Source organism: Panthera tigris, chromosome D1 (genome assembly GCF_018350195.1).
Source record: "Panthera tigris isolate Pti1 chromosome D1, P.tigris_Pti1_mat1.1, whole genome shotgun sequence".
NCBI classification, from domain to species: Eukaryota; Metazoa; Chordata; class Mammalia; order Carnivora; family Felidae; genus Panthera; species Panthera tigris.
The window spans coordinates 27,446,662-27,474,260 of record NC_056669.1 but is presented as its reverse complement, the minus strand read 5'-3'; the positions used below and the strand labels follow the sequence as shown (position 1 = coordinate 27,474,260).

The window sequence follows — 27,599 nt, the reverse complement described above, 5'->3', positions numbered from 1 at the left end:
TTTCTACAGCCCTGTTCGTCTAAATTTGATCTGTTTATTATTTCTTCTGATTGTCACTCAAGGTGGCTTGCCTTCTCATATACCTGATGACTTTGGATTTAGAATTCATATTCAGTCTATATTAAATGTGATTAATTTGGGGGGTTTAAAATGAGTATATTTTCTTCCAGAAAGGATTTTCATCTTTGTCCTCCAGAAGCTAGGGAGCACCACTGGCCTGGAATCTCTTCAAGTTCCCCTCAAGGATTGTGGGTAAGGCAGGAGTCAGGGGCTGAGTTTTACCTCCTTCTGCTGATACAAGGCTCAGAACCTGGATTACAGTCCTGCTGAGGACATCTGTCCTTACGGCCACCCCGCCCACTACTCCTAGTTCTGGCTTCATTTCAGAGTTCATTTTCTGTTCTTTTGTTTTGGGAGAGGGACAGGATAGCACAGCTTGAACTTATTACCTATTTGTTTCCTCTTATGGATCCATCAATTCACCAAAAAGTATTTGCATTTGGGATCTAGTTGTTCTGCAGTGGAAAAGCACTTAATATTATGTGCAGTCAGATGACATATTTAAGTCTGCGTCTCTTTGAATTGTAGTTCAATGTTATTTTCATTTTTGTATGCCATGAAAGCAAATCCTGACAACTATTAAAACTATCATCCTTCTTTTCAGTATCCTGATCATCAAATTGTGACCATCCAGATAAGCCACAGACAAAAAGGAGCTCTTATGAGCTGAATTGTGTGTCTCCAGAATTCATATGTTGAAGTCTTAGCCCCCAATACACCTCATAATGTGACTGTATTTAGAAATAAAGCCTTGTGGTAGTTAGTTTTACATGTCACTTCGACTGACCATGGGATGCCACATTAAACATTATTTCTGCATGTGTCTGTGAGGGTGTTTCTGGAAAAGATTAACATATCAATCAGTGGACATAGTAGATTGCCTTTTCAAATAAGAGTGGTCATCAACCAATCCATTGAGGGTCTGAATAGTACCAGAGGTGGAGGAAGAAGACATTCACCATTTTTACTGCCTCACAGATAGAGTTAGGACATATCATCTCATCTTCTCCAGCCTTTAGACTGGGATTTACATCATCAACTCCCCTGGTTCTCAAGCCTTTAGACTTGTACTGAATAATACCTGGATATCCAGGTTGCCAATGGCAGATCATGGGACTTCTCAGCCTCACTGGCAGGAGCCAGGTCCTCGTAACAAATCTACGTGTGTGTGTGTGTGTGTGTGTGTGTGTACGTGTGTGTGTACGTGTGTGTGTGTGTGTGTACACATATATACTTGTTCTGTTTCTCTGGAGATCCAGACTTAGACTAAGAACTTAGTCTAACTAAGACTAACTAACTTAAACTAACAGACTTAGACTAGCTAAGAACGGACTAAGTTCTCCTGACAAAGAGAACCTTAAAACAGTGAGTAAAATAAAATGAAATTATATAGGTGAGCCCTAATTCAAATGAGTGGTGTATTTATTTTTATTTATTTTTGAGAGACAGAGACAGAGCATGAGTAAGGGAGGGGCAGAGAGAGAGGGAGACATGAATCTGAAGCAGGCTCCAGACTTCAAGCTGTCAGCACAGAGCCAGACATGGGGCTCAAACCCATGAACAGTGAGATCATGACCTGGTCTGAAGTCAGACACTTAACCAACTGAGGCACCCAGGCTCCCCTGAGTGGTGTCTTTAAAAAGGAGAGAGAGAGGTACCAGGGAGGCACACACACACAAAGGAAAGACCATGTGTAGACACAGTAAGAAGGTAGACATCTGCAAGCCAATGAGAGAGGCTTCAGGAGAAACCAACCCCGCCAACATCTTAACCTTGGACTTTCAGCCTCCAGAACTGTGAGAAAATGAATTTCTATTATTTAACCCATCCAATTTGTGATATTTTATTATAACAGTTCTAGCAAATACAGGAGCTTACTCGGTGTTCCTCATGTTTTCCTTACTCCTGGAATGACTTGTTCTTCTTGTCTTCATGAGAAATTTAACCCATCTTTCAAGGCTAACACAAATGTCACTTCTTCTATGAAACTTTCCCTAATTCTCTGTGTTCCGGTATTTTGACATATTTCTTTGATAGCACTCTTAACATTGTGTCAATGCCTGTATCTTGTAAAAGATTGTGAATTATTTAAGAAGAGCAGCCACACAAAGTCCATCTTTGAATTCCCAATACCTAGCTTAATGCTAATGAATGGATACATGAAAGGAAGAATGAAGGAGTAAAGGAGATAGAATTTCCCGTTAAGATGCCATTCTCCCTTCTGCCCTCTGGTGGCTATTTATTCTCCAATGCTACATCTGAGACAGCTCTTTGTAACTTCTTCCAGATAACTTGTTTTCCACTTTATGAAAAACTCCCTCCTCCTATTTTGATATTACCATACACCACTCTTCTCATTACATCACCCATAATGGGATGACCAGAGGGTCATCCTCCTCATTTTTGTACCAAACCCCCAGTCCTCGCTACCCTAACATCAGTACCTTCCAATGCCATGTAGATCATCCTTCTCAAAAACAGTTTCAAAATTTCTTCCTCAGAAGAAAATTTCTTCTTTATCCTACTTCAGAATCTCATTAATTGGATACACCCAGACTTTATCATCACAAATATTTTCACCTCTGGATATTTTGGCTCTGTAAATTAAATAATGACCCCCCCCAAAGATGTCCACATCCTAATCCCTAGAATCTGTGACTGTGTTACCTTTTATAGCAAAAGAGATTTGCAGATGTGATTAAGTTAAGAATCTTGAGATCAGAAGATAACGTTAGATTATCTGGGAGGGCTCAATACAATCACAAAGATCCTTATAAGAAACACTTAGAAGGGTTAGAGTGAGGGGAGAAGTGACAACAGAGACAGAACTCAATGTAATGTGAGGTCATGAGCAACAGAAGGCAGGCAACCTCTAGAATCTGGAAAGGGCAAGAAAACAGATTCTCCCCTAGAGCCTCCATAAGGAACACAGCCCTGCCAGCTGAGTTTAGATTTTTGACTTTCAGAACTTTCAGAGAAAAAAACTTACATTGCTGTAACCACTAAGTTTATGGAAACTTGATAGAGTAGCAATGGAAACTAACACAGGCTCCAACAAACCAATCTCTAACCACAAGCTTTGGTTCTTCTGGCTCACTCAGTCTCTTTCAATACAACTAACCCTATCTCATAATTGATGATCTCTCTCCTGGCTTCATTTCCTTCCTTAGACACATAGACATGATGATTTTAAGTTTTAACAACTCTCTTTTCAAGACCTCAAGGTCCTAACCCGAGTTAGGTCCTCAGTCCCTCTTTATTCTTTACATGAACTTCAATACCTCCTTCTGTTTCTCACAGCAATAATTCCAAACCAAATCACTTGCCCCATCACTACTTCTCTCTTTAGTAAGTTACCTTGACTTCCATTTTTCAGAGAAAATTGAGGTGTGGCATGAGCTGCTTTCAGCATGCCCCCTTGGTGCAGCCCCCCTTGTTCTCATTGTCAATGCCTATTTCTCTCTGCTGTCTCTGCCTAACAGACTTTCCCTCTCTCTTCCGCTTGCTCTCTCTATCCTACACTCACCTAAAATAATTTATTTACTTCTTTTTCTTTTTCCAACATTTTTCCAACTTTCTATGAAGACTTTATTGGCACCACCCAATTCCCCAGTTGACCACCCTTCCTTCGTGTTCCCATTTTATTGTACATACCTCTACTGCAACTATCATACCACACACGATAATATTTTGTTGCATTTATTTATGTGTCTTTCTTCTATAATTAGACTAAGAATCCCTTGAGGTGAATCACTATGTCTTATTTGTCTTGTTATCTCCAACAATCTAGCACTTTGCCTACAATGTTTTAAGAAATAGTAAGAAGGAAAGGAAGACCCTACTGAGATGGTGAGTGATGTGGCCAAACAGCCAGCCTCCTCCCACCACATATACACAGCATCACTACCACCAAACATCAGTTCTGCCTCTCACCTCCTCCCTGTGATTAATCTGTTTGGAGACTAAGGCTGGCCCCAGATCTCTAGGCAGAAACTCATTCCAGTCAAAATGACAAGTGGACTGGCACATTCATCTGAGAGTCCTGTTTCATCAAATCCATTTCAGAATCAGGAAGGCACTCTTGGCTACCTCCATGCTCCAGACCATCTGGTCAGGTGGCACAGTGCCCACTTACAAGGTCAGTTTCTTACTACCCTGAACACTCCAGATTATGCTGCAGAGTAAACTTTCTCTCTGAACTGTCATTTAAAACTCTTCAAGATCACATTAGTTTCTTCCTCATCCACTTCTTTTAGTTCTTGGCTAAGTGGCAAGGATATTTCTCCAGAGCATCATTGTGATCTTTTAAGGACAATGAAGTGGTCTGGGTGGATAAAGGCAGCAGCACCCGCTTCTTATCTTCCTTTTCTGTGGGAAGAAGGGCAGCAGAGAAGTAGTCTGTGCCATGGAAATACTGAACCACATTCTAGGATCTCAGGGATGTGCTCAGTCTGCTTTGTGGACATTCTGATATTAAATCAAATATTTGCATTAGAATTGATAGGCATTAACTACGATGGTTCCTTTTGTTTTCAAAAGAGATCTTTGTCCGAACAATAGAAATGAGAGAAGCTACAATACATTTTCTTCTTGTTGGCACAAATTTTGGTTGGAGTTTGCCTGATGATTCCTCTAAGCATCTGGGAACTAATGCTATAATGATGAAGGCTGCTAACACCATTGAGAAACCTGAAGATGAACAATCATAAATAGCACTATACAAATGATATACATCCTGTGTAAAAATAAAAAGGATAGCCACATTGCAGGCAGAGCTCCTAGGGACCAAGACGGTGAAGAAAGCTAGCTTCTAATGACACTGGCACAAACATTCTTACACATGGTCAGTACTACTGTTAGGTATTCAATCTTGTAGGTAATTTGGTCTGTGTAGATAACTGAAGGCAAATTTACTAAAACAAAACAACCAAACATAGAACACATTTCAAAACAAATATATTTGATGATTGTCTCTAACTTCATCTCTACTTCTGCCTTCTTTTCTCATATATTTGGGGAAGAAAGGGGAAGAAGACATGGAGTGGGTAGAAACAAACTCACCCGCTTGAAGATTCAACATAAAGGCTACTTTCTCTGTGAGCTTTCCCTTACACCACTGCAACCCACAGTGATCTGTCCTTCCCCTGAACACCGATAAGATTTTGCATTTTACTATACACTACACTGACTTGTGTTGTTATCCATCATGATCCAAGAACTTGTCGTCTCCCCCATTAGCCACAAGGTTCTTGAGGACAAGGACTGCTTCTATTCCTCCACAGTACCCATTCACAGTGATTAACTATAGCAGATGCTCAAAGTGTCTAATAGCTTGGGTAATGCCACCAGCAAATAACTCCCAAATCACAAATAGGATTTTGTAACACAGTATATGAAATTTAAGGAATAAATCCATCCCTTAATAATGTTTTATGCCTTGTGTTCTGCAATTGCTCAGAACAAGGTAGGTGAGCTGTGTATTGGGGATTCGAGGGGGGGCTCTGGGGGGGAAGCAGGGTAAATGTTGAAATGTATCATGACAACGAAAACATTTCCATATGGGATTGAAACAAACTGGGTTACTGAGACTTTGCCTAAGCAGGAAGAGATGTCAGCGAACTTTATTTAATAATTAAACCTAGAAGTCTCAGTCCTTCGGCGGGGGGGGGGGGGGGGCGGTTCTGCCTGCAAGGCCTCTCTGCGTTCCACGAGTCTTTGGTCACACCCTTGAACACTGGCTCTGCAAGCAGTTTGGGAAACCGGTGTCCGCAGGTGCTGTCACGGCCGTTCCTCACCACCAGGGGGCGATGCGCAGCGCCGCGCCTAGGGGTGCGCTAACGCTCTCCCAGCATGCCCTGTTCCGCCGACGTCGACCCGGAAGCTGTCGCCGGCGGCCGCCGGCCGGCAGCCGTGACAGAAGTCGCGCTGCGGAGCGCAGTCGTCCGGGACCCCAAACCGGCGGAGGGTCTCTCCGAGGGCGGCGGCGAAGACACCGTTGAGTCCCTCGAACATCGGGGCTCGGTCTGGGCGCGCCCTCCAGCGGTATGTGACCCGGTGCACGGCGTCTGTAAGTGTCAGGTGAGGGCCGCTGAAGGCCCTGCCCCGCCCTCCCCAGGCTGCGCGGAGGCTCCCCGACCCCGCATTATGAAGGCAGCCGAGTCTTTGAGAGCAGCTTCTCCGCTGGAAGGGGCTGGAGCGAGGGGGAGAAGCAGAGCCGCCTCTGTCGCTTTGCATTGCCTCTAGGACGTGGAGGGCCCAGAGCCCCGCCGGGTCCTGAATAGCACTCCACATAACCTCGTCTCCGTACACAATTAATGCCCCATTCCCTAACTCAGGTGAGATAAGAGAGCGGTTGTCTGGGTAGCCACCTGCCCCTTTCAGCCATGAAGGCAGAGACAGTGTCCTCGTTGCAAGAGACTCCATCTGAGTCCAGCTGGAGCCTCAGTAACCTGCTGAGTAGCCGGAAGCTGATGACTGTGGGGATCGTGCTCGGCTGGCTCATGGTCATCCACCTTCTGGTCAATGTGTGGCTTCTCTGCCTTCTGTCTGCATTGCTAGCGGTGCTGGGAGGATGGCTGGGCTCAAACGCCATTGTGGGGGCTTCAGGTCGACTGCATCTGGAACGCTTCATCCCAGTGGCCACCTGTCCTCCAAACCCTGAGGCAGAGAGGCAATTGGAACAGGAGATCAACCGCACCATCCAGATGATTATTCGGGACTTTGTGTCTTCCTGGTATCGCTCAGTGAGCCAGGAGCCAGCCTTTGAGGAAGAAATGGAGGCCGCCATGAGAGGCTTGGTCCAGGAGCTCCGGAGGAGGATGGGCATGGTGGACAGTCATGCTCTTGTTCAGAGGGTTCTGACTCTGTGCGGTTGTCACCTGCAGAGCTATATTCAGGCAAAGGAGGCCACAGCTGAGAAGCAGAGTGGTACAGTCGAGCCCTCCCAGCTCTGGGAGGCTTACTGCCGAGCTACTGCCCCACATCCTGCTGTACAGAGCCCCAGCACTGAGGTCACCTATACACGTGGCATTGTAAATTTGTTACTGCAAGGACTCGTGCCAAAGCCCCACTTGGAGACCCGGACCGGGCGCCATGTTGTGGTGGAACTCATTACTTGCAATGTAATCTTACCACTAATCAGCAAGCTTTCAGATCCCGACTGGATCCACCTTGTACTTGTGGGCATCTTTTCCAAGGCCAGAAATAATCCTACAGGAGTGGTTAAACCAACCTCCCCAGCCAGTGCTCTGGAAAAGCCCTCAGTGCCCACATCTCTGCCTCTGATTGTTGAGGTACAGAGTCTGCCAGAAGTGAGAGCCCCGTCTCCAGCAGCAGCACCAGTGCTACTAAACTGTAGCGAGCCAGAGGGGCCTTCCCACCACTCGCCAGAAGTTGAAGAAGGCCATGAAGCAATAGAGGGAGAATTGGGTGGAATGCCAGAAGAAAGAAAAGTAGGAAACAACTCATCTCATTTCCTACAGCCAGATATTCGAGGCCCTTTGTTCTTATGTGAAGAGCTGGAGTCTCCATTGTCTGAACTGAGTAAAGAAACCATCATGCTCATGACCCCAGGCAACTTCCTCTCTGACAGGATCCAGGATGCCCTGTGTGCCCTAGAGGGTCCCCAGTCTCTGGAGTCTAAGAATGTTGAGGCATCTGAAGGAATCGAAGGAGCAGAGGCCGAGGAGGGTCCAGGAACAGAAACAGAGGCAGGCCTGCTGGTCTCCATGCTGACTTCCTGCCCAGAGATCCACATTGACACAGCAGACAAGGAAGTAGAGCAAGGAGATGTCACCTCTCTTACAGCTTTGCTGACAGATCCGGAGAGGACCTGCCCCCCACGACCCTCATGCTTAGAGAAGGATCTCACCAACGGCGTGAGCTCCTTAGATCCTAGTCTCCCACAGGTTCTGCTGTCCTCCTCTCCAACCGGTCCTGTCAGCTCAGCCACCTTCAGCTTTGAGCCCCTGAACAGTCCAGACGGCCCAGTTGTTATCCAGAACCTTCGTATCACTGGTACCATTACTGCTCGAGAGCACAGTGGCACTGGATTCCACCCATACACACTCTACACGGTGAAGGTAACAGGATTAGAATTTGGTCACCCCCACTGGGCTGGGAATGGGTTTGGAAAGCAGAGTCAGCGAAGCTAGGAATCTAAGGGAGAGAGGGTACTCTTCACTTATTATGTTTAATTGAACAAGAATCTATATGTGAATGGTCTGAAGATCATTTGTAAAGCAGAGTTGGCCTCTGTTTTGTACCCATGCAGACAATCCTAGAATCTCAGGATTCTTAGGATACTGAGGGTCATATTTTTCAGTGGTTCCCAATGTATAGAGTTTTGTCCAGAAATTCTCTTTCTACTGTTCATTTCTTTCTTTCCTTTTTTAATTACTAGTATTTTTTGTACTTTGTTTAGGAAGGAAGTTTATTTACCTATATACATCTCAGAAGGTAGCAAGTTCCTCATTCCTAGAGATGTTTAAGCACAGAAGTAGGAACTACTTGGCAAAGATGTTATGAAGGGGTTCATGTATCAGATGGGTTCAGTTATAGCAGAGTCTCCCTTTAACTGGCTGTAGGATAGGCTGCTTCCAGATTACCTGAAGAGGGTATTTTTGGAAATTCTCATTCCAAATCTATCAGAATCTGAATATTTAAAAAGCAGCCCAAGTGATTTTTGACGTGCAGCCAGGTTTGGGAATGTATGAGTATTGACTAGTGTCCCTCATGGAGAAAAATCCACAGAAAACATCCTAATTCGCAGGTGTTCCAAGTTTGAGAGCCCCACCCTGAATTCCATCTGTCTCATAGCTAGGCCTTCTCAGTGCTAGTGTGAGGGACTACTACTTTGCTCATGTCAGTTCATAATGAATAGTTCTCTCTGGCTCTAGAGAATTTTAAAATAGCTTTAAGTCCCACCAACAAAGAGATCGTTTCTTCCATCACTTGCCTCACACTTTAATACCTCCTCCAAATAATAATGGTAACCTACTCCTAATGACAAGTGCATACATAGTTCTTCCACATAATTTCATTATATCTTAACTACTCTGTCAAAAAGTCTACCCTGTACTAAGTTACAGCTTCCATGCTGTTCAGGGTGTTCACTCTGGGGGAACATCCAGTACAAGTTGTCTTTTCCCACATACTGGCCCTCCACGCATATTAAGACAGCAAACCTTGACCCCTTACGACATCTCCAGTCTTCATGTGACTTCCAATCATACAGATGATATGTACTTAGGAAAACAAATTTCACTTGAGCTCCAAGAATAATAATTAATCTGCCCAAAGCAAAATAAAAACACATGGTTCTTTAATGCATTCCAGGCAAACAAATGATTTTATTCATCAGCTGTTCTGGATTATTTGTTCTTCTCCCAACTAACATAAATAATCACTGGTTGAGTATAATAGCAAATGGTTATCCTCTTATAACGTCCAAACCCATTATTTAGGAGTGAAAGAGGCAGTGTCACTTTTATTGCTGTTTTATCTTCTGTTTTATACTCTGAGATTTGAAAATTAATTAGCCAATTTTATAAGTCAAAGTGTTTGCAGGAGGGAGTTTTGAGATGGAAGAAGAGAATGGAGAACAGCAAAACTCTTCTTTTTCTGGGGCACATGTGTTAGGAAATGCATCTCATTCCTTAATTCAGCTGCCCTGGGAATTTGAGTTACTCATTACAACTCAGGGCAGCAATCAGCTCTAATAGGTTCAGAAACAATAGGAACATCTTTCTCCCTCTACCCCTACTCTGCTCTTACTCTGTGGCCAATGAGCTGCTGCACTAAACAAATTTGTTCATTCAACAGTATGAGACAGCTCTGGACGGTGAGAACAGCAGTGGCCTGCAGCAGCTGGCCTACCACACTGTGAATCGCCGCTACCGCGAGTTCCTCAATCTGCAGACACGTCTGGAGGAGAAATCAGATCTACGGAAGTTCATCAAAAGTCAGAGTTTCCCCAGGCTGGACTGCCTGCTTGCTTTACATATCTAGCCACCTGATCTGAGAGGCTAGAGGCCTACTAGTTTGTGAGGAGGGATGGTGGAGGAGAACACAGCATCAAGGAGCCTGTGCTTCCCCCATTTGTTTTCAGATGCTTTTTAGTGCAGGATGGCACTGATCACATTGTTTCTGAGGAATTTCTTTGCCACTGAATGCTCTGTTCTGGGGCCTATCTAGTTTAAGCTTAAGAAGCTTTCACATTTGCTCCTGTGTCTGTGAGGTAGCATGAGGCATTAAATTAACTTTTCCAGAGGCATCGATGGATTGCTCTTAAATATTAAAATAGTATCCAGAAATGTTTGCCATCCTTCAAAAATCAGGCTTTTGTGTCTGTGTTGTTTGACACCCATAAGGCGTAGGAACAGTACAAAAAGATAATAAAATTTAAATCTAAATAAAAGCTGGTAAGCAGCTACTTTGTTTAAAAAAAAAAAAATTACTGATGATCACCCAAATAAAGTTTAGGCATAAGTTATGGATTTCAGTTATGTATTTTCTTTCTTAATAACAATAGCTACTACTGAGTTAAACTTGAAAATATATTCCAGTTTCTCTTCTGAGTACTTTACATATATTAGCTCATTTAATTCTAACAGCTTATGGAACAGATATTATCATTATACAGAAAAAAAAAGTCAAAGGAAGATTAAACAACTTGCCTTAGGTCATTCTCACAGTAGGGACTGGAGCAAAACTTTAAACTTGCAGAAGAAAGGGACGTCTGGGTGGCTCAGTCGGTTAAGCATCCGACTTCAGCTCAGGTCATGATCTCGCAGTTTGAGTTCAAGACCTGCGTTGGGCTCTGTGCTGACAGCTCAGAGCCTGGAGCCTGCTTCAGATTCTGTGTCTCCTCTCTCTGCCCCTCCCCTGCTTGCGCTCTGTCTCTCTCTCCTCTCTAAATAAACATTTAAAAAACTAAAATAAATAAACTTGAAAAAAATTTAACTTGGGCAACTGGAGTTCAGAGCCTTCATCTATAACCATTGTAGTGTATGGCCTCATATACCTTAGTACAAGAGTAGATTGTAAGTATTATTTCCTTAAGATATATTTGGAACTCCTGAAATTAAAAAAATCCTAGGAATGTATTCAGTAGTTCTGTTTTCCTTACATATATGATATGTTTTATATGGAATACCTCAGTAAGTGTTAAGTGAATGAGTTTGTGTTTTTGTTTTTTGTTTTTTTTAAGACGTAAAGGGTCCTAAAAAGCTCTTTCCAGATCTTCCATTTGGAAACATGGATAGTGACAGAGTAGAAGCCCGTAAGAGCCTCCTGGAATCCTTTCTAAAGGTCAGTATCCTTCTGTTTTGGTTGTGCTCTCATTCTGATTACCAGATACCCAAGCCAAGCTGGAGAGACCTGGGGACAGGAATTTCTCTTTGAAGTCTTTCTTGTGTCTTTTGCAGCAACTCTGTGCCATTCCAGAGATCGCTAACAGTGAGGAGATACAGGAGTTCCTTGCTCTGAACACAGATGCTCGTATTGCCTTTGTCAAGAAACCATTCATGGTGTCCAGAATAGACAAGGTACCTGCAGGGCCACTGTGCTCAGCTTTAGTGTCCCATCAGAGCATAGGCAGGGACTAAAAAATAAAGGAGATTGGGGATGGGGAGAGACAGCAGAAAGGAGTCAGTAGAACGTGGACTAGAATTTTCAAGACCTCTTGCAAATATTGCTTGGATCATCACCTTCCTGAATTACAGTAAGCAACTATGAGGATACACTCACCCTGACACTATACATGTACACATATCTCCTGGGGGATATTATGACATTGTTATTCTAGTGGAAGGAGGTAAGGATAGATCTGTACCTCCATAAATAGGTGAGGTCAGAAAAGTCTTTTCTGGAGGAGATCATTCTTGGTATTGGTCACTCAAGTAAAAGAGCCCCAAGACCACACACTCAGCTGGACTTAGACTGGTGTGGTGATTCTCTGCTAGGGAACAGAGAGTGGAGAGAATTGTACTTTCAAGAGGGGATCTCAGAGCCTTTGGAGATGGTAGGAGAAGGATATTTCTGTAGTACATTATATCCTATAAATAGTGATTACCAGCTGATTTTAGAGTCCCCAGGGCACAAGTCTGAGACTTATGTTTATCAAAAGATGGGATATGTTTTAAAAGGTTAGAAAACACTGACTCATTAGCAGAAGGTGGGGCATCACTCTAAACTTAAGAGGATAAAATGTTAAAGTGGAATTTCATGTGGTAGGAATTAGGAGAAATTCACTGCTGTGAGGAAAAACCTGCAAACTGGAAAGGGATGAATGAGGTAGAATCCCCAAAGTTCCATGCAGATGTGTCCATCCACACAGATGTGTTCACTCACTGACTCACCATCCAGTTACTGCTTGCCTCCTCAAAGCCATGAATAGTATTAGCTGCTGGTGACACAACAATGACAAAGCAGATAAAGACCCTCCCCAGAGATCTACAATTTTGTGAGCCTTGAGAGCAAGGTGCCATTATCTATTCATACTGTCCTCTGTGTTCTTTCCTTGGTTTGTTATGCCCTATGCTTTACTGTAGTCTTAGCCACTCCAGCCTTGTCTCAGCTGTGCTAGCTGTGCTCCTTATAGAGGATGAACACAGGCATGAATTCAGGAAGGCATGACACTACTCTTAGCCAGCAGTGTTAATTAGCAAGGAGCACCAAAGGAAAAGTAAAGATTTCTTTTCATTTCTTGAGTGTTGTAGGGTTTCATTTGTTTGTGCATTTTCCTTTTTAGCAAATATCTATATGCCATTTTCCCATTCTGAGAAATGCAGACAACTCTTACTCTTCAGTGAGGATTGCTTTATTTGGTCTTTATGACCAAATATTTGGTGTTTATGAGTAGAAAAGTTGATATCAACTCAAGATTCCTTAATTTTGACATGAGTGATTTTTGTTATTCTTTCTGTAAAGAAGAGAAATTGTTTGAATTAACTGGAAAAAACCAGTTCTTTACTCTGTGAATTACTCTGAGCATGTTAATATGTATGCTACCAGACTGCATTTCTTATTTGATAATCTTTACTCTTTCTTTTTTCCATATATCCCTGCCTATGTTACTTCCATTTATTTACATCTTGGTGAAAGTATTATTGATTTACAAACTAAAAATTATTCCTTTATATACAAGGAAAGAAATTGAGAAATGAAAAGCATTTCACCAGCCTGTAGAACTCTCAAGGTTTTTATTTATCTCATTGTTTGTTTTGACTTATTTTCCCATGGTATTGTTTGTCTTAACTCTGTGAGGAAGAAGATTTTTATGGCCATAGAGAAAAGGGAGAATAGTTGACAGTAAATCTGCCTGATACCTGACTGTGCTGATGAGTAAGACTCCACTAGCTAGCCTAGCTATCTGCGCATCCTAATTGCATAAAGCAGCGTGAGACAACTGCTCATTTGGTGGTTCCTGTCTGACCCTGCACCTCTGACCCCTGCAGATGGTGGTGAGTGCTATCGTGGACACCTTGAAGACAGCATTTCCTCGCTCTGAACCCCAGAGTCCCACAGAAGAGCTGAGTGAGGCCGAGACAGAAAGCAAGCCCCAGACAGAAGGCAAGAAGACTAGCAAGTGAGAAACCCTTCAGTTATCCAGGGACCCTTTCCAGTTCTCAAGTTGATTGCCAGTCTTCAGCCAAATCCCATCTCCACTTTCAATCCCTAGGAGAGAGGAGATGGGTAACACATACCAGTTATTATACAAAACCAGGCTCCACCAACCTAAAGGAGCCTAAGATCCAGCATAGGCATCCCTGATGAATGTTTGTCTCGCCATAGGATCCCAGGACTTAAACTGATCAGGAATTTTTAATTAGAAGGAAAACTCTAGAATAGAGATAGTGTCCTTTTCTATTTTCCTGTAAAATTGAGATGTTTCTTTTCTATGAAGAATTAAGGCTGATAACTGATCTCTGTTTGCCATCGTTTCTGCAACTCTTAGCTCCAAAGATGCATATACTAGCAATAAACAGGAAGGGGCCAGCTATTGTTTCCTGCACTAGGGTCCCAAATATACCCTTTCAAAGCCAACATGTGGAAGGGAATGGCACCACTCTTAACCTTTAGTGCAAATTTCATATCTGTATCTGGGCCATTATGAAGAGACAGAGAGAAAGACTGAGAGAGAGAGAGAGATAAGGTGTGTTTATGTGTGTGTTGGAGTGGGGAGAGGGAAGGATAGAGTTTGTATGTTTATGTCTGTACGTCTGACTGTCTTTGTGTACATGTGGGCATGTACCAGCAATAACACTCATAATTTTTAGCCTTTTTTTTTTTTTTTTTTTTTTTTTTTTTTTTTTTTTACCGAGCCCATATTTTGAAAGGTGACCATGATATCTGTGCTTATAAGATCCTTGAAACATTGAGGTTAGCACTTGTGGTCCCTCCCCTGGTTTTATTTGGAATACAAGGAGAATAAATGGATGTGCAAATAGGGTACCAACAGTAACAACTAAAGCCTTGGTTTATTCCACACGTCTCTTTAATCTTTGACAAATTTTTAATGAGAATATAGTATATGCTAGCCATTCTTCTAGCTTATGGGAATACAGCCATGATAGACTGGTCCCTGTTTTACATTAGCAAAAGCCCTTTCACAAATGCGTTGTGCACATAGCTTAGTGCAGTGGTTGCACTATGTATTGAGAATTGCCTGACTGTCTGTCACTTGGGGAATTTCAGGGCCAGGTCTCTCCTGGCAACTCTGACCACAGTAAGATCCCTAGAATAAGTATGAGTGTTCTTGTTTTAAGGTATTAATACTTGTCAGTCCTTCATATAGGAATCAAAATCATGCATTACATTCTGTTTCTGCTCGTTGTGTCAATACCAGGTCCAGGCTGAGGTTCTCATCCAGTAAGATTGCTCCAGCACTGAATATAACTGAAGCACCTGAGAAGATTCTCTATTGTTTCCAGGAAGGCAGTGTGGTAAGATAACCAGATGACTCCTGGAATTAATCACTGGGAGGTTGACCCTGCAGTTATAGACAATTGAGACATTCTCTAAAGTTAGGAGGGATGTAGGTGCCTTGCTGAAGGACCTAACCAGCATCTGTGTCTCTAACTTTTATTCTTTTTTTTTTTTAAGTTTTTTTTTTTAATGTTTATTTCTTTTTGAGACAGAGAGAGACAGAGTGTGAGCTGGGGAAGGGGCAAAGAGAGAGGGAGACACAGAATCTGAAGCAGGCTCCAGGCTCTGAGCACAGAGCCTGATGCAGGGCTTGAACTCATGAACCGCGAGATCATGACCTGAACTGAAGTCGGACGCTTAACCAACTGAGCCACCCGGGCACCCCTCTAACTTTTATTCTAAAAGTATTTTCTCTGGGTAGTTTGTAATTCCTACTGGCTCTGGTCAGCAGTTTGACTTCTCAAGCACCATGGGTTTGGAATAAAAGGTGGCAGAATGAGAAGGAAAGCCAGTTCCTGGAAAAGAATAGATGACCCAAATGTGTTTGCAGCAAGTGCAAATACAAAGGCATTGTTTGACTTGCAGTTTTGGTAGAAGCTAAAGACTTTCCTGAGGTAGTCACAGAGTCATTTGGGTTCTGTACTCATGATACTTTTGCAGAGAAGGAACAGGGAAACTCAAGTGCCACAGTTGCTCTCGTATATTCCTCATACTTTATGTGATGTGCCACTGGCTCTTTCCTCAGGAGTCAGAGATCCTATCCATGTCTGGGATGGAGTCCTTTATTGAAAAACAGACAAAGTTACTAGAAATGCAGCCAGCAGAAGTCCCAGAAAAAGACCGTGAACAAATCCCCAAAGGTTGTGTGGATGGTTACTTGTCAGATCCAGCCGTGCCAGCCCAAGACCTCAGCACCAGTGATCCGGGTAAGCGACAGGGTCCCTGCTCCTACAGAGAAGGGAGCCATGGTATAATATACTTGGGACTTGTGACAGTTGGGATTTGTCCATTTAATTTCTCTTCTGTTTAGCTAAGCAAACCATGTGTTAAAAACCAGTGCTTGAGGTGCTCTGCCGAGCCTGGCATACAAAGAAGAATCCGACACAGTCCCCAGAGCTAAGTCAAACAGGGGAACAGGGCACAAAAACAGGGAGCTCTGATCCAGCAAGATGAGATCCATGCTTATCATATCATTATCTTATGTATGTTATTTATGGCATGCTTTGGCATCTTTGGACTACTCCCTTTATCTGTAAAACTTCCTTCCTTCATGTCTGTGGTCCCCCTCTCCTGGTTTTCTTTCTGCCTCTCATGTAGTTAGTCTCTTAGTCCCATTTGTTGGTTCTCTTACTAGCCTTCCAGAGCTTTATTTTTGGCTCTCTATTCTTACTCCGCATGGTCCCCCTGAGTGATCTCATTTGTACTATTGATTTCAAATCTAACACATGTGCTGATGATGCCTAAATGTTGGATGTTGTCTTTCCACTTGCCTACTAGAAATCTTCACTTAGATATAGCACAGGGCAGCTGAAGTGCAACCTGTGTGAAATGGAATTCTTCCTCTCCCTGGAGCTTTTCCTTCTGTTTTATTTACTGCCATGGCAAGTGATACCACCCAGTGCCCCACCATAGAGCAGGAAAGAAGAGGTGAGGATAGGGCAGGTTTGCTTCCTAGAAAAAGTGCAGATGTTTTCTACATGGGCAAAAATGGGAGCCCAGGATATTAGTATGTTTGCTGAGCTACAATTTATAAAAAAGGTTTTCAGTTCCACCAAGACAAAGTTTCCCACAAAGTCTCTTCAAGAAGAGATCACAAAATCTTTAGTTCAGAAGGAAAAAAAAAACAAAAAAGCCTATTTCAACATTGTTTCTTGGATGCCCATGAATAGTCACTTGACCTCACTCTATGGGACCTCTGCTTAACCGTGAGGAAGAAAAAATGAAATTTACAACCCCACCTCTTCACACATGTCTCACTGGGTAAGTAAATAAAGTGTTATAATGGCAAAAGCATCAGAACCGTAAGAAAGATGAAATGGGTAAAACAGTATAAACAACCAAAATCAAGGCTGTAAATTTTCAACATCATAACTCTAAAGATATAGTTTATGCCTGAGCTTTTCTTTTAGCCTTAAGAAACTCAAAATTCTCACATGAGAGGAAATTCACCATTTTGTTCCAGAGGACTTGGTGCCTTGTTTTCCTTTTTCTTATATTTTCTGCTATGACTAACTGTCACCACATGGTGGCAGCTCTAGGTAAACACTAAATCTGAGAAAATAGAATTGAGAAGGGTGACAGATGCTCAGAATGATGCTGTTTCCCAAGGACCTAAATATCCTGTCTTTGAGCAAATGACTGGAAAGTAAACATACAAGTTCTAATTTCCCCTTGAAATGCAGTGCAGAAAAAATATATATATTGGGTGGGATTAAGAAAAAAGTAGAATTCAGTTCTAACAGATTCATCTAAATCTGAAGTCATTAATGTTCTAAAGAACCCTTTAGGGAGAAGAGCTTGGGCAAACTGGCCCAGACAATACCTATTTGTCCTAGACCAACAAAATTATTGTTGATGATTAATTGTAATATTAATCACAGCAATAGCATCAGATTGCTGAGATTCATTCATTCATTCATTCATTCATTCATTCATATATTCCTAGGGATGTCTCTTGGGAGGCAAATCACAGATGACATGGGACCCCTGAACAGGGTTAGAGAACAGATGCTTCCATCCATGAAATACATCTGTTCAAGAGACTTCAGCTTAGCACAGATGTGAACTCATTTGTGGTCCTCTTTCCAGTCTTTGAAATAGGAAAGAAATCAATAATTGTCATGGCCTATTTTACCAAAGGTATAGTGCCCTTTCTAGAACTGCATGTTATCTCAGAACCAAACTGAAGCCTCCTGGATCCCAACCCAACAGCTCTGTGTAATGGAGACACTTTCAAAGCAACTTGTTTACAGGAGAATGAATCCTAAATCTTTCCCCAGATCTGCTGCCCACAACATTTCCATGATGCTTTGTGGAGGCCAGTGGAGTATAAGGATGGAAGAGACTGGGCCTTGCCAACTCCAGTTAGTCACTAGTTGGGAGCAATTACTTGGAACAGAATGTATTCAGCTCCCTGGAGAGAATACAGAAGAAACAGAAGCTAGGTGGGAAAAATATTTATATGCAAAATCTTTTAGAAAGGCAAACAATATTTACTGAGTGACTGAGGAACATAAACAAAAGAATTATAAAGAAATACAGAGCCTATCACTGAACTTCTTAGATATAAAGTAAACATCTCTTGATTTGAGTAAAGAAGAATTACAGAAATACAAGATGATTGATATAAAGGTGAAGATCCAGTTCATTGAAATATGTTCCACCTGAATGGGTCTCTTCTCAGTTACTTTTGATGCCTTTCATTCCCCAGGAACAGAGACAGAGCTAGCTGACACAGCCCTGGATCTGCTCCTCTTGCTGCTAATGGAACAGTGGAGATGGCTGTGTACAGAAAACATGCAAAAAGTTCTTCGTCTTGTCTTTGGGACCCTAATTCAGAGGTAAGACTGCAGAGTTCTCTATCGTATTAGAGTCTCAAGTTGGACAGGGCTTGGGTGTGAATTCTGAATTCTGCACTGGAGAGGGAAAGTGTCGAGTCCAGGAAACCTGTGGCCATAACGGAAGACAGAGACTCTGTTGCAGGGGTACAGGGATGAAGACTGCCTGAAGTGTACCAAAAGGCTTGTATTAATCACCTCATTGTCTAAAGAGTGAATGGGTCTGCTTCTATAGGACTTCTGGCATAATCCACCGAGTTACAGACATTGCCTGTGATCTTAAAATACTTCAGCTCTTACTACTGGGGGATCCATTCTCCACCCAGTTAAACCCCAAGCCCTACACTGTTCACCTTGTTACAGTGAACATTTCACTGACAGTATGTATTCACTGTGATGATAAATAATGAGAAAGACAAGGCGAAAACAGATCAGTGCTCTGAAAATAAAGATTGTTTTCTCCAAAAGGTGTGTAAATAGTCAACAACTGAGCAAGTACTTCCACAGGATGGTAAGGAATAGAAGTATACTTGGACTTAAAATGTGGATTGTGATCCCAACACCACTTATATCTCTTAAAAGATCTGTGAAAAGATGTATTCTGTGGAACTTTTTGTGGTATCCTCTCCCATCTTCCCCCAGAACTGAGGAGCCCTCTTGTCTGCCCTTAGAGTTGTGATCATAATACTGATCACACAGCGTATTAGAGAAATAATGTTCTTTCCCTAAACTAGTGGTCCTCAAGTGAGGGCCAGTTTTCTCCCAGGGGTAGTTGGCAATATCAGGAGACATTTTGAGTTGTCACAACTGGGAAGGGAGATAGGAGACTATTTAATCTAGTGGGTAGAGGCCAGGGATGCTATTACACTACACAGGACAGCACTCTCCCCACTCCCAATGCCCCAAACAACACTGAATCATCCTACCCAAAATAACAGTAGTACAGAGGTTAAGAAACCATGTTCTAGACTACCAGTTCTTTAGGGAGTACACCTGACTTTATATCCCCAGCAACTTACACAGGACCCAGGACATAGAAGATGCTCACTAAATGCCAAATCAAAGATAAACATTTCCTTTCTCATCACCTTCATACTTGAAAGCAGAGTCTGTCTGTGTTGTTTTCAGTCACTTGTGGATGTTGTTAATTGAGCCTTTGTTTCTCTTCTTCCTCTGTTAAGCTTTCCCTTGCTGATCTTCCAAAATCTTCCAAAATGCTGATCTTTCAAAAAATTGGAAGATCCTAAAACTAGCTAGTATGTGATAATTGATTACCCTCGTCCTTGAAAGCATTTACATGACAAATTGGTTTCAAAACACAAGAAAGTATTCAAAGATAAGGATTCATATATGAAAAAGGTAGGAAGATCAGTTTACCTGAAGTGTAAATAACTCAGAATATTAAAGGGCTTGAGCCAGTACCAGATAAGGAGAGAGAAATATATTTGGCGATTACAGGCTGATCACTGAAAAAGTAGTATTTTACATAGTCAGGGTTCTTAGAGATCTAAACCAGGGAGATTAAATACAAGGGAATTTCAAACTTGAGAATTCTAAGCCAGATTGCATTTACCTCAGTGGGCAATGATTATAAATTCTCTCAGGATAGGGAAGAGAGAAGAGTAAAGTGGAGTGGATGGGATGTGCAGAAGTAAATATATTGTGCCCTCTGATCTGAGCAGTTTCTGGGTTTGACTGGTAGACAGTTGTCCAAGCTGTTTGTAGCATTCATCCACTTCACCTTGAAATACTCTTACCTGTCTATCTAGCTGGGAAATTGTTTTGGTCTTACTCCTTAATTCACCAGGCTGATCAGTAGTGAACAAAACAGATAGTCTCTACTTTTCATATTTTGTACAGTTTAATGGGGGTTAGAACAGAGGGCCTTATCCACGATCACAAAGCTAATGCATGGTGGAGCCAGAAATCAAATCCAGAAATTCCAAAGCCCAAGTTCTTATCCACACAATATACTACTACCCTGCTATGATTAATTTCTCTGAGCTTTGGTTTCCTTATCTGGAAAATAGGAATAACAATAGTGTCAATCTCAGGTGCGTAGAAGGTATCCAGTAGATGTTAGGTCTTAATTATTTGCACTTCAGAAAAAGGAAAGGATAAAAAAAAATTCTTTCTCTTTCTAATTCCTCCAGCTGGTGACCCCAGATTTGTTCTACTTTTACGTCTTCAGGTTGCTCTACCCTATACCCATCTCCTGTAGCAACTGCTATCCCCACTGTGCCTGTGTCTCTGAGTTTTGCAGAATAGAGCTCCTAAACAATAAAGGCTTTGTAAGGGGTTTCTAGGTGACTTTGTGCCAATGGGTTCCTTTGTTAAAGTAACAACTAGAGTATTCCCATGTCTGACATCATGAAGCAGACCACCCAGGTATCTTTCCAGCACAGACAAGTGTAGGTTAAGTACAGAATTCAGTAGTATTTTCCAGGTGCTCCTGGTTACATGGGTGGGGAGAGCTGCTAGACTCAAGTAATGCCTTCATGAGAAGAACTTTGAATCAGGCTTGCTCACCTTTTCGTCCCCAGCCCTTGACACTTCTACTAGAACTACACCTCTAGTTAGCTGGATAGATAGCTATCTGGTGAATGAGTATGAGCAAAACCCACATGGAGCTCACACCATAAACAAAATCAGGGAGAGGGCTTACAACTAAATTTCCCTTGACATTCCTTTAACTTTTTCTGTTTTAATGGAGTGGCATCTCTGTTTGTTAAAGGAGGGAAATTCTGGATGTCTTTAGTGAATTTGAATGAAGCCAAGATGAATCTTGTGCAAGAACAGAATTTTGTGGCTAGTTACTTCTGGAAAACTCTTTGTAACTGTGGTCTGTTATCTTTGTTCATCAAAGATTTTTCCAGGCGATGATATTTTGTCCTTATTCACTTGTCTCATATCCCTTCCTATCAAAAAGTTCCCACTTCTATCAAATGTTATTGTTAGGTCCATTTTGTTTTGTGTTAGCTACAGTGGAAATGGGAACATAGCCAGTTGACACCCTTCACACCCTAAGTCTCCACAGACTAGAATTAAGAGTTTCATCCTTCCCTGTGCAAGGCCTTTCATCCTTACCTAGAAATCATTCCCATCTTTTAAATGATGCACATGGCCCCCTTCTCAAATAGCTGGTGCTGGGTTCACAGTGTTCTTGAAGCATTTTAAAGGGAGTCAAGGAGTACCTGGGGGGCTGTCAGTTAAGCGTCCGACTTCGGCTCAGGTCATGATCTCATGGTCATGGGTTCGAACCCTGCATCAGGCTCTGTGCTGACAGCTCAGAGCCTGGAGCCTGCTTTGGATTCTGTGTCTCCCCACTCTCTCTCACTCTCTCCCCTCCCCCATTCATGCTCTGTCTCTCAAGAATGAATAAATGTTTAAATAAATACATACATACATACATACATACATACATACATACATACATACATACATAAAATAAAAGATGGGAGTCAAGAGGCAACCATGGATATCTGGGGAAAGAATTACAATTCCCCTTCCAGAAGTTCAAAGTATCTGTGGTCTTACACCAGCAAGTTCCCCTGTGCATGGTAGACAGGGAATAGACAGGGCTTACTTCAGGACTCAAAGTGTAGATACTTTGTAGATAACAATGTAGATAACACAATGTAGATAACATTGTTACCTTCAGCGTATTTAGTGCCCAGCAAACCTTTGTTGAGAGTTTACTTTGTGCAGACACTATACTGAACACACAAGCGCATTATATCATTTAATCCCCTCAAAGCCCTGTAGAACAGCTATGATCCCTGTTTCAAAGATGAGGAAGCTAAGGCTTACAAAGAAGTGTGGTTACTTAATCCAGATCACAGAGCTAATAAGTATACCACAGGCAGAATCTGAACCCATGTTTGTCTAATTTTCAGCTTAATGACTTTATCTTTTCTGATCAGTTTTGTTCTGGGATTTGAAGGGATTAAAAACCAACAAAATTATTTTGCCTCAGAGTAGTCTACGTTCCCCAAGAGGAAATTTTCAGTCATTTTGTAAAATCCAAACCACATTTCCCTATATGCACATTCTCATGTAACACAAAGGGCCCTGCAGCATCCTAATCCTAAGGTCATCCCATGTTACATGTCCCCTGAACAGCTTACGCTTCTTTTTATTTTTAAGATGCGGTTTATACAGTGCTACATTCTTGGGCTTTATTTGCTTTGGTAAGCAAATAAGTTGGAATTTGATATCCCCCCCAAAGCTACAGTACCTCCCCCACCTCCCCACCACTCCACATACCTTTGTTACTATTACAAGAGGTACAGTGTGGTCCCTGCCTGCTTCAGTGTTGGCCTCTCTGAGACTGTCCCCAGGAAGCACCATGGCTGTTCAGTCTCTGAAACCATAAGTATCTGAGCTGTATCCTTTTGCAGCATACTTGGGCTGTCTTTAGTTCTGCACTTTAAAGGTAGTTGGTATTGATGACACTGATAGCTATTGCCACTTCTCTAGTCATCATGAACACACTGCAGTTCAGGCATCAGGGACAGAACTGCCATCTAGATTTACATTCATTACCTTAAAATGTCATAATTTTCCAGCCGCCAGCATTATCATCTCTAAGAAAATAAGTTAGCTTCTGCTTTCAACTTTGTTTACTCCCCTTGCTCCCTTAAAAGATCTATATACGTAACTGCCTTGGATGCCAAGGACTCCTGCCAAATCATGAACAGTCACTCCCTCAGTCTCTCTCTAGCCTGCAAAAAAAAAAAAAAGGAGAGTAAATTCAACCTCATGACCCCTCCTTCTAAGCCAGGGTTGGAAGAGTTCTGGTCTGAGCCAGGCTTCATAAATCTCCCTTGATTGTTGATGTTGTTGATGGTGTGGAGAGAGTGGGGGAAGGGAGCTAAAGAGAAGTTAGATGCCCAAAAAAGGCATTGTTAAGTCAAAGGGAAGTCTTGCACGCATGCGCGCCTGACCTCGTATGTCAGCTTCCGTGCTGGGAACATCCAATTATGTAAGAAGGAGCACTCCTTGTTTGGAATTAGAGACAAAGGGAGGGGAAGAGGAGTGGGGGTAGCAGTCTAAGCCAAGAAGTGAATCCAGCTTGTGCAGACTGCTCATGTCCGAAAACAGAAGAAACTTAACAGTATCCCTGCATGCATCAGAATCAGGGTTAAGAAATTGGACAAGTACTCAGATATGACTAGGCTGGAGGGAAAGAGGAGAGATGTACTGTGCTCCATTGATGGTAGAAGGTTTGGGGCAGGAAGACCCAGCCAAGGTAAGGGGTGAGATTATTATGGAGTCCTGATGTAGAGCAAAGGAATGAGAAGAAGCTGGACTGGTTCCCTGCTTGGATGCCCAGAGCAGTGATCTGATAAAAATATGAGGCAGGCTAGCAGTAGAGTACACGAATGCCACGTCTCGTGGCTCTGCCCTCCCCATGGCCCCGAAGATGGCATCAGACTCTGTGTCAAAAGGGCAGCAGACACATTCTTGGCATCTACATCAGGATTTCTTAAAGAGTGAGTGAGTGAATGTGTTTGTGTGTGTATGTTGAGGGGCACGTGGGAATGGAATAGTGTGGTAAAAAGAGTAGGGAAAAGGGAAGAAGGTTCTGTGATCTGTGGGCAAAGAGACTAGTTAAGTATGTTAAGTCAGGAATTATATGGAGATGAAGAAGAAAAGAAAGAATGTGTCAGGTTTAAGGAGTCCAACAAGCAGTGCACTTGAAAATTAAATGGATGAAAAAATTAAATGGCAGGCACTGGACTTTATGCCAGGCCATGGACTCATTTTCTTAGAAAAGCAATATCTATAGATTATCTCCAGGGAAAATCAGAAGGTGTATGGGGAGAGAGTAGGGGAGCATTGGAGAGGCTGTGCTGCCAGGCAAGAATGTGCATTTTCCAGAAAGAGAATTATGAATGGCTGACCGTGTACTCTTTTGCCTCCACTAATTCTCTTAGGTCACTCCAGAGTCTTAGGTGCTCTCTAAGAGGAATCTATTCAAGGGCCTCTTTCTCGGTGGGCATGTCTAGGTAGCAGATGGATAAAGGGTCTTTCTGACATTGGTTATGTCTTAAGGGGGGAACATCAGGCCTGCCACCAAAGGGTACAAGTAAGTACAACAGGAAAGGAGCTAACATTTGTTAAATACTAACTATACCAGGTAAGCAGCCATGTACTTCAGGTACTAATGTGCAGTGCAGTTCTGTGAAATAGACATATATTTACACATTTTACAAGTGAGGAAAATGATATTTGGGTTAAATAACCTTCCAGAATTATAGAGCTAGTAAGTATCACACCCAGGATTCCACTTCAGTCATCCTGGCCTCAAAGCCTATGAAATTGCTGCTGCTCCATACTGCCTCCCAACTCTGCAAGCTTCCTCACCAAGGCGTGACCACTAGAATTGACCTTGCAAGTTCCTATGCCTTATTTCCATCTAATCTCTCTTGCTTTCCATCTGACTAGACTGAGGGACACATGCACATGATGGTAGTATATAAATTCATTTCCATCTGCATATTTCTGATTTTATTTTTAAAACACTCCTGGATCAGAGATTGCATAGTTTCCCTTAGGGCCCCTGTTCTACATCCTATTCCCAGTCAGAAAAAGATTTTCAGAGTTAAGATTCAGAGTTTCTCAAGAAACGCAAATTACAGCTTTCTCCTTTGCTCCATAAATTTCTCTTTTGATTCAGCTTTGGTGCCTTGTGGTTTCTTACACTTGATCTCTTTCTACACACAATTTCTGTAGAAAATAGCATACTTTTGTAAGAGCCCCAGATATAAAATTATCTCAGACTAAGTCTTCAAATTTTCCTATCAGATTATTTTCTGGCCCTCTCATTATTGACTCAGGCAGTTTTTAGAGTTGCTGAAAATAATTTTTTGCACTGATGGCTTTGGATTAGGTTGTATTGTGCTTCCTTGGGGAAAAGGAACATCGTTTGTCTTACGCTTCTTCCACTAGACCTTGACAAAGGTCTCAACTTCTATAGATTGTGCCAGGATGGGCCACAGCAGTCTCTCCTATTATGAGTGGCCTCCCTGTCAGATTTCTTAGGTGCCACTTACCCTACACCCATCTTAGGATAAAGACTTCATGCCTTTTCTATTATATACCGACAGTTTCTACTTGAATACCCCTTTAAAGTTGTAACAGATAGGTGGTACCTGACTGGCTATGTACCTATGCCTGTGGGTTTTTGCACTTCTGTATATAAATTCTCATACACTGAAACACAGAGGCAGAATTGATCATTGCATCAGTTATGAATAAAACAGTATCATGAGGTATTTCAACCTCAAAACCTTCTTTCAAGGCACATTACTTGTATCTCTTGTCCATCTATAACTACAAATTGGAACCCAGGGCACCTGGGTGGCTCAGTTGGTTAAGCGTCCAACTTCAGCTCAGGTCACGATCTCACGGTTTGTGAGTTCAAGCCCCACATCAGGCTCTGTGCTGATAGCTCAGATCCTGGAGCCTGCTCCAGATTCTGTGTCTCCCTCTCTCTCTGCCCCTCCCCCACTCCTGTTCATTGTCTCTCTCTCCTTGTCTCTCTCTCTCTCTCTCTCTCTCTCTCTCAAAAATAAATCAACATTAAAAAAAAATTAAAAAAACAAATACGAACCCAAGACAGTTTTGAAGGACAGTTTCAGACTGTCTGTATCCTGAGAGTGGGGACTCTGTCTTATTCATCATTCTGTCATAAGCACCTAGCTATATATGTGGAAAGCACTTAACAAATTTATGTCAAATGAACATCTTCTTACCACTAGTGAGAATTGCAGGGATTCCTCAGTAGTGCTAGGGGACAAGAAACACAAACGTGAACTGAGCCTCTGTTATATCCCTCCCCCACAGCTCTAAGTGAGCAACTTGAATTCCCATAGCCATGGTTGAGCCTGAAAAGAGGGTTTTCCTTTGGGCCTTTCAGGCCTTCTCCTATCCTAGTGGCACTCTCCTTTCCGAAAGAACATAGTGCCCTCTCTGTCCTGGGCCTCCCACTGTAAGACCCATACAGGCTTGACCTCTCTGGAAGCGTCTCCTGCTGTTGTACCTTCTCAGCCCCTTTCCTTCCACACAGGGAAGTAAGAATATGTGCTTTGAAGTCAGACAGATCTGAATTCAAATCCTACTACTTTGTGTCTTACTGTCTGTGTGACTTAGACAAGTCACATAACCTCCCTCTGCCTCAGTTACTCTCCAAATGGAAATAAGAGTTCCTAACTCATGAAGTTAGTTGGAGAATAAGAGATGATAATGAAAGCCTCTTGATGTGAGCCTGGCACAGGGCAGCATCACCCATGACTTCTCACCCATCTTTATAAGGTCCATGTTCCATTTCCTTGGGGATTTTGACTTGCTGGGGCAGTAACATATCTGAGGTAGAGAATATGTTTACATTTCAACATCTTTCTGGAGAGGTCTTTCTACTGTGCTTGCTTTGTGATCTGCAGGGCCTCTTTCTTCATATGATCTATCTATGCACTCCATGCTACCTTACATACTTAAAGTCTCCCCCAGTCATATCCAGAGCAGAACCTCAGAGTTTCTTCAGAACCAGGGGACTGCCCTGTAATGTAGATGCTCCTAACTCTCTTCACTTGCTTTCTAGGAAACTAACTTTATGTTCTTGTTATGGTGACCTCTTTACAAATAATTTTTGAAAAGTCTAAGATTTGATACCTCTGTGCTAGCCCTTCAGATCTGATGTGTGACTGTTTCTACTTTAAGGTCCTTTCAGCCTAAGAGAAGAAATAACCCATATGAAACAATTAGAAATATTGAATAATGTGAGGCCAAATGACACTGGATATAGACTGTAAACATAGTACAAAACAAATTAGGATTCTTGGAGCTAAAGGCTTTATAAAGGAAAGTAAGTGTTTAAAGCTGTATGTGAGATGGGTGTCAGTTAGGTTTAGCATAACGAATAGTACAGACACTGAACATTTTAAGGAGAAGAGGGGCATTATTTCTACTTTAAATAAAAAGTAAACTTTAAACGTATTTTGAATATCTTCATTCAGTCCCTCTCTGAGAGAGACAGAGACAGATACAGAG

General features: G+C 42.3%; 1 protein-coding gene across 3 annotated transcripts in view; it reads left to right on the top strand.

Moving 5' to 3' along the window:
• The first annotated feature begins 5,953 nt into the window (after window positions 1-5,953).
• The window catches only part of SNX19 (sorting nexin 19), a 39,235-nt gene continuing 17,589 nt past the window's right edge, over window positions 5,954-27,599 (top strand). For all 3 annotated transcript variants that reach the window (XR_445075.2, XM_007082674.3, XM_042957816.1), the window contains exons 1-8: window positions 5,954-8,141; window positions 9,883-10,021; window positions 11,270-11,370; window positions 11,487-11,606; window positions 13,518-13,648; window positions 14,909-15,005; window positions 15,734-15,914; window positions 18,419-18,548. Coding sequence is in view for 2 of the 3 variants with exons in the window: in XM_007082674.3 (XP_007082736.1) it covers window positions 6,444-8,141; window positions 9,883-10,021; window positions 11,270-11,370; window positions 11,487-11,606; window positions 13,518-13,648; window positions 14,909-15,005; window positions 15,734-15,914; window positions 18,419-18,548 (2,597 nt within the window). In the remaining variant the exon portion in view is untranslated. The remainder of the gene's footprint in view (window positions 8,142-9,882; window positions 10,022-11,269; window positions 11,371-11,486; window positions 11,607-13,517; window positions 13,649-14,908; window positions 15,006-15,733; window positions 15,915-18,418; window positions 18,549-27,599) is intronic.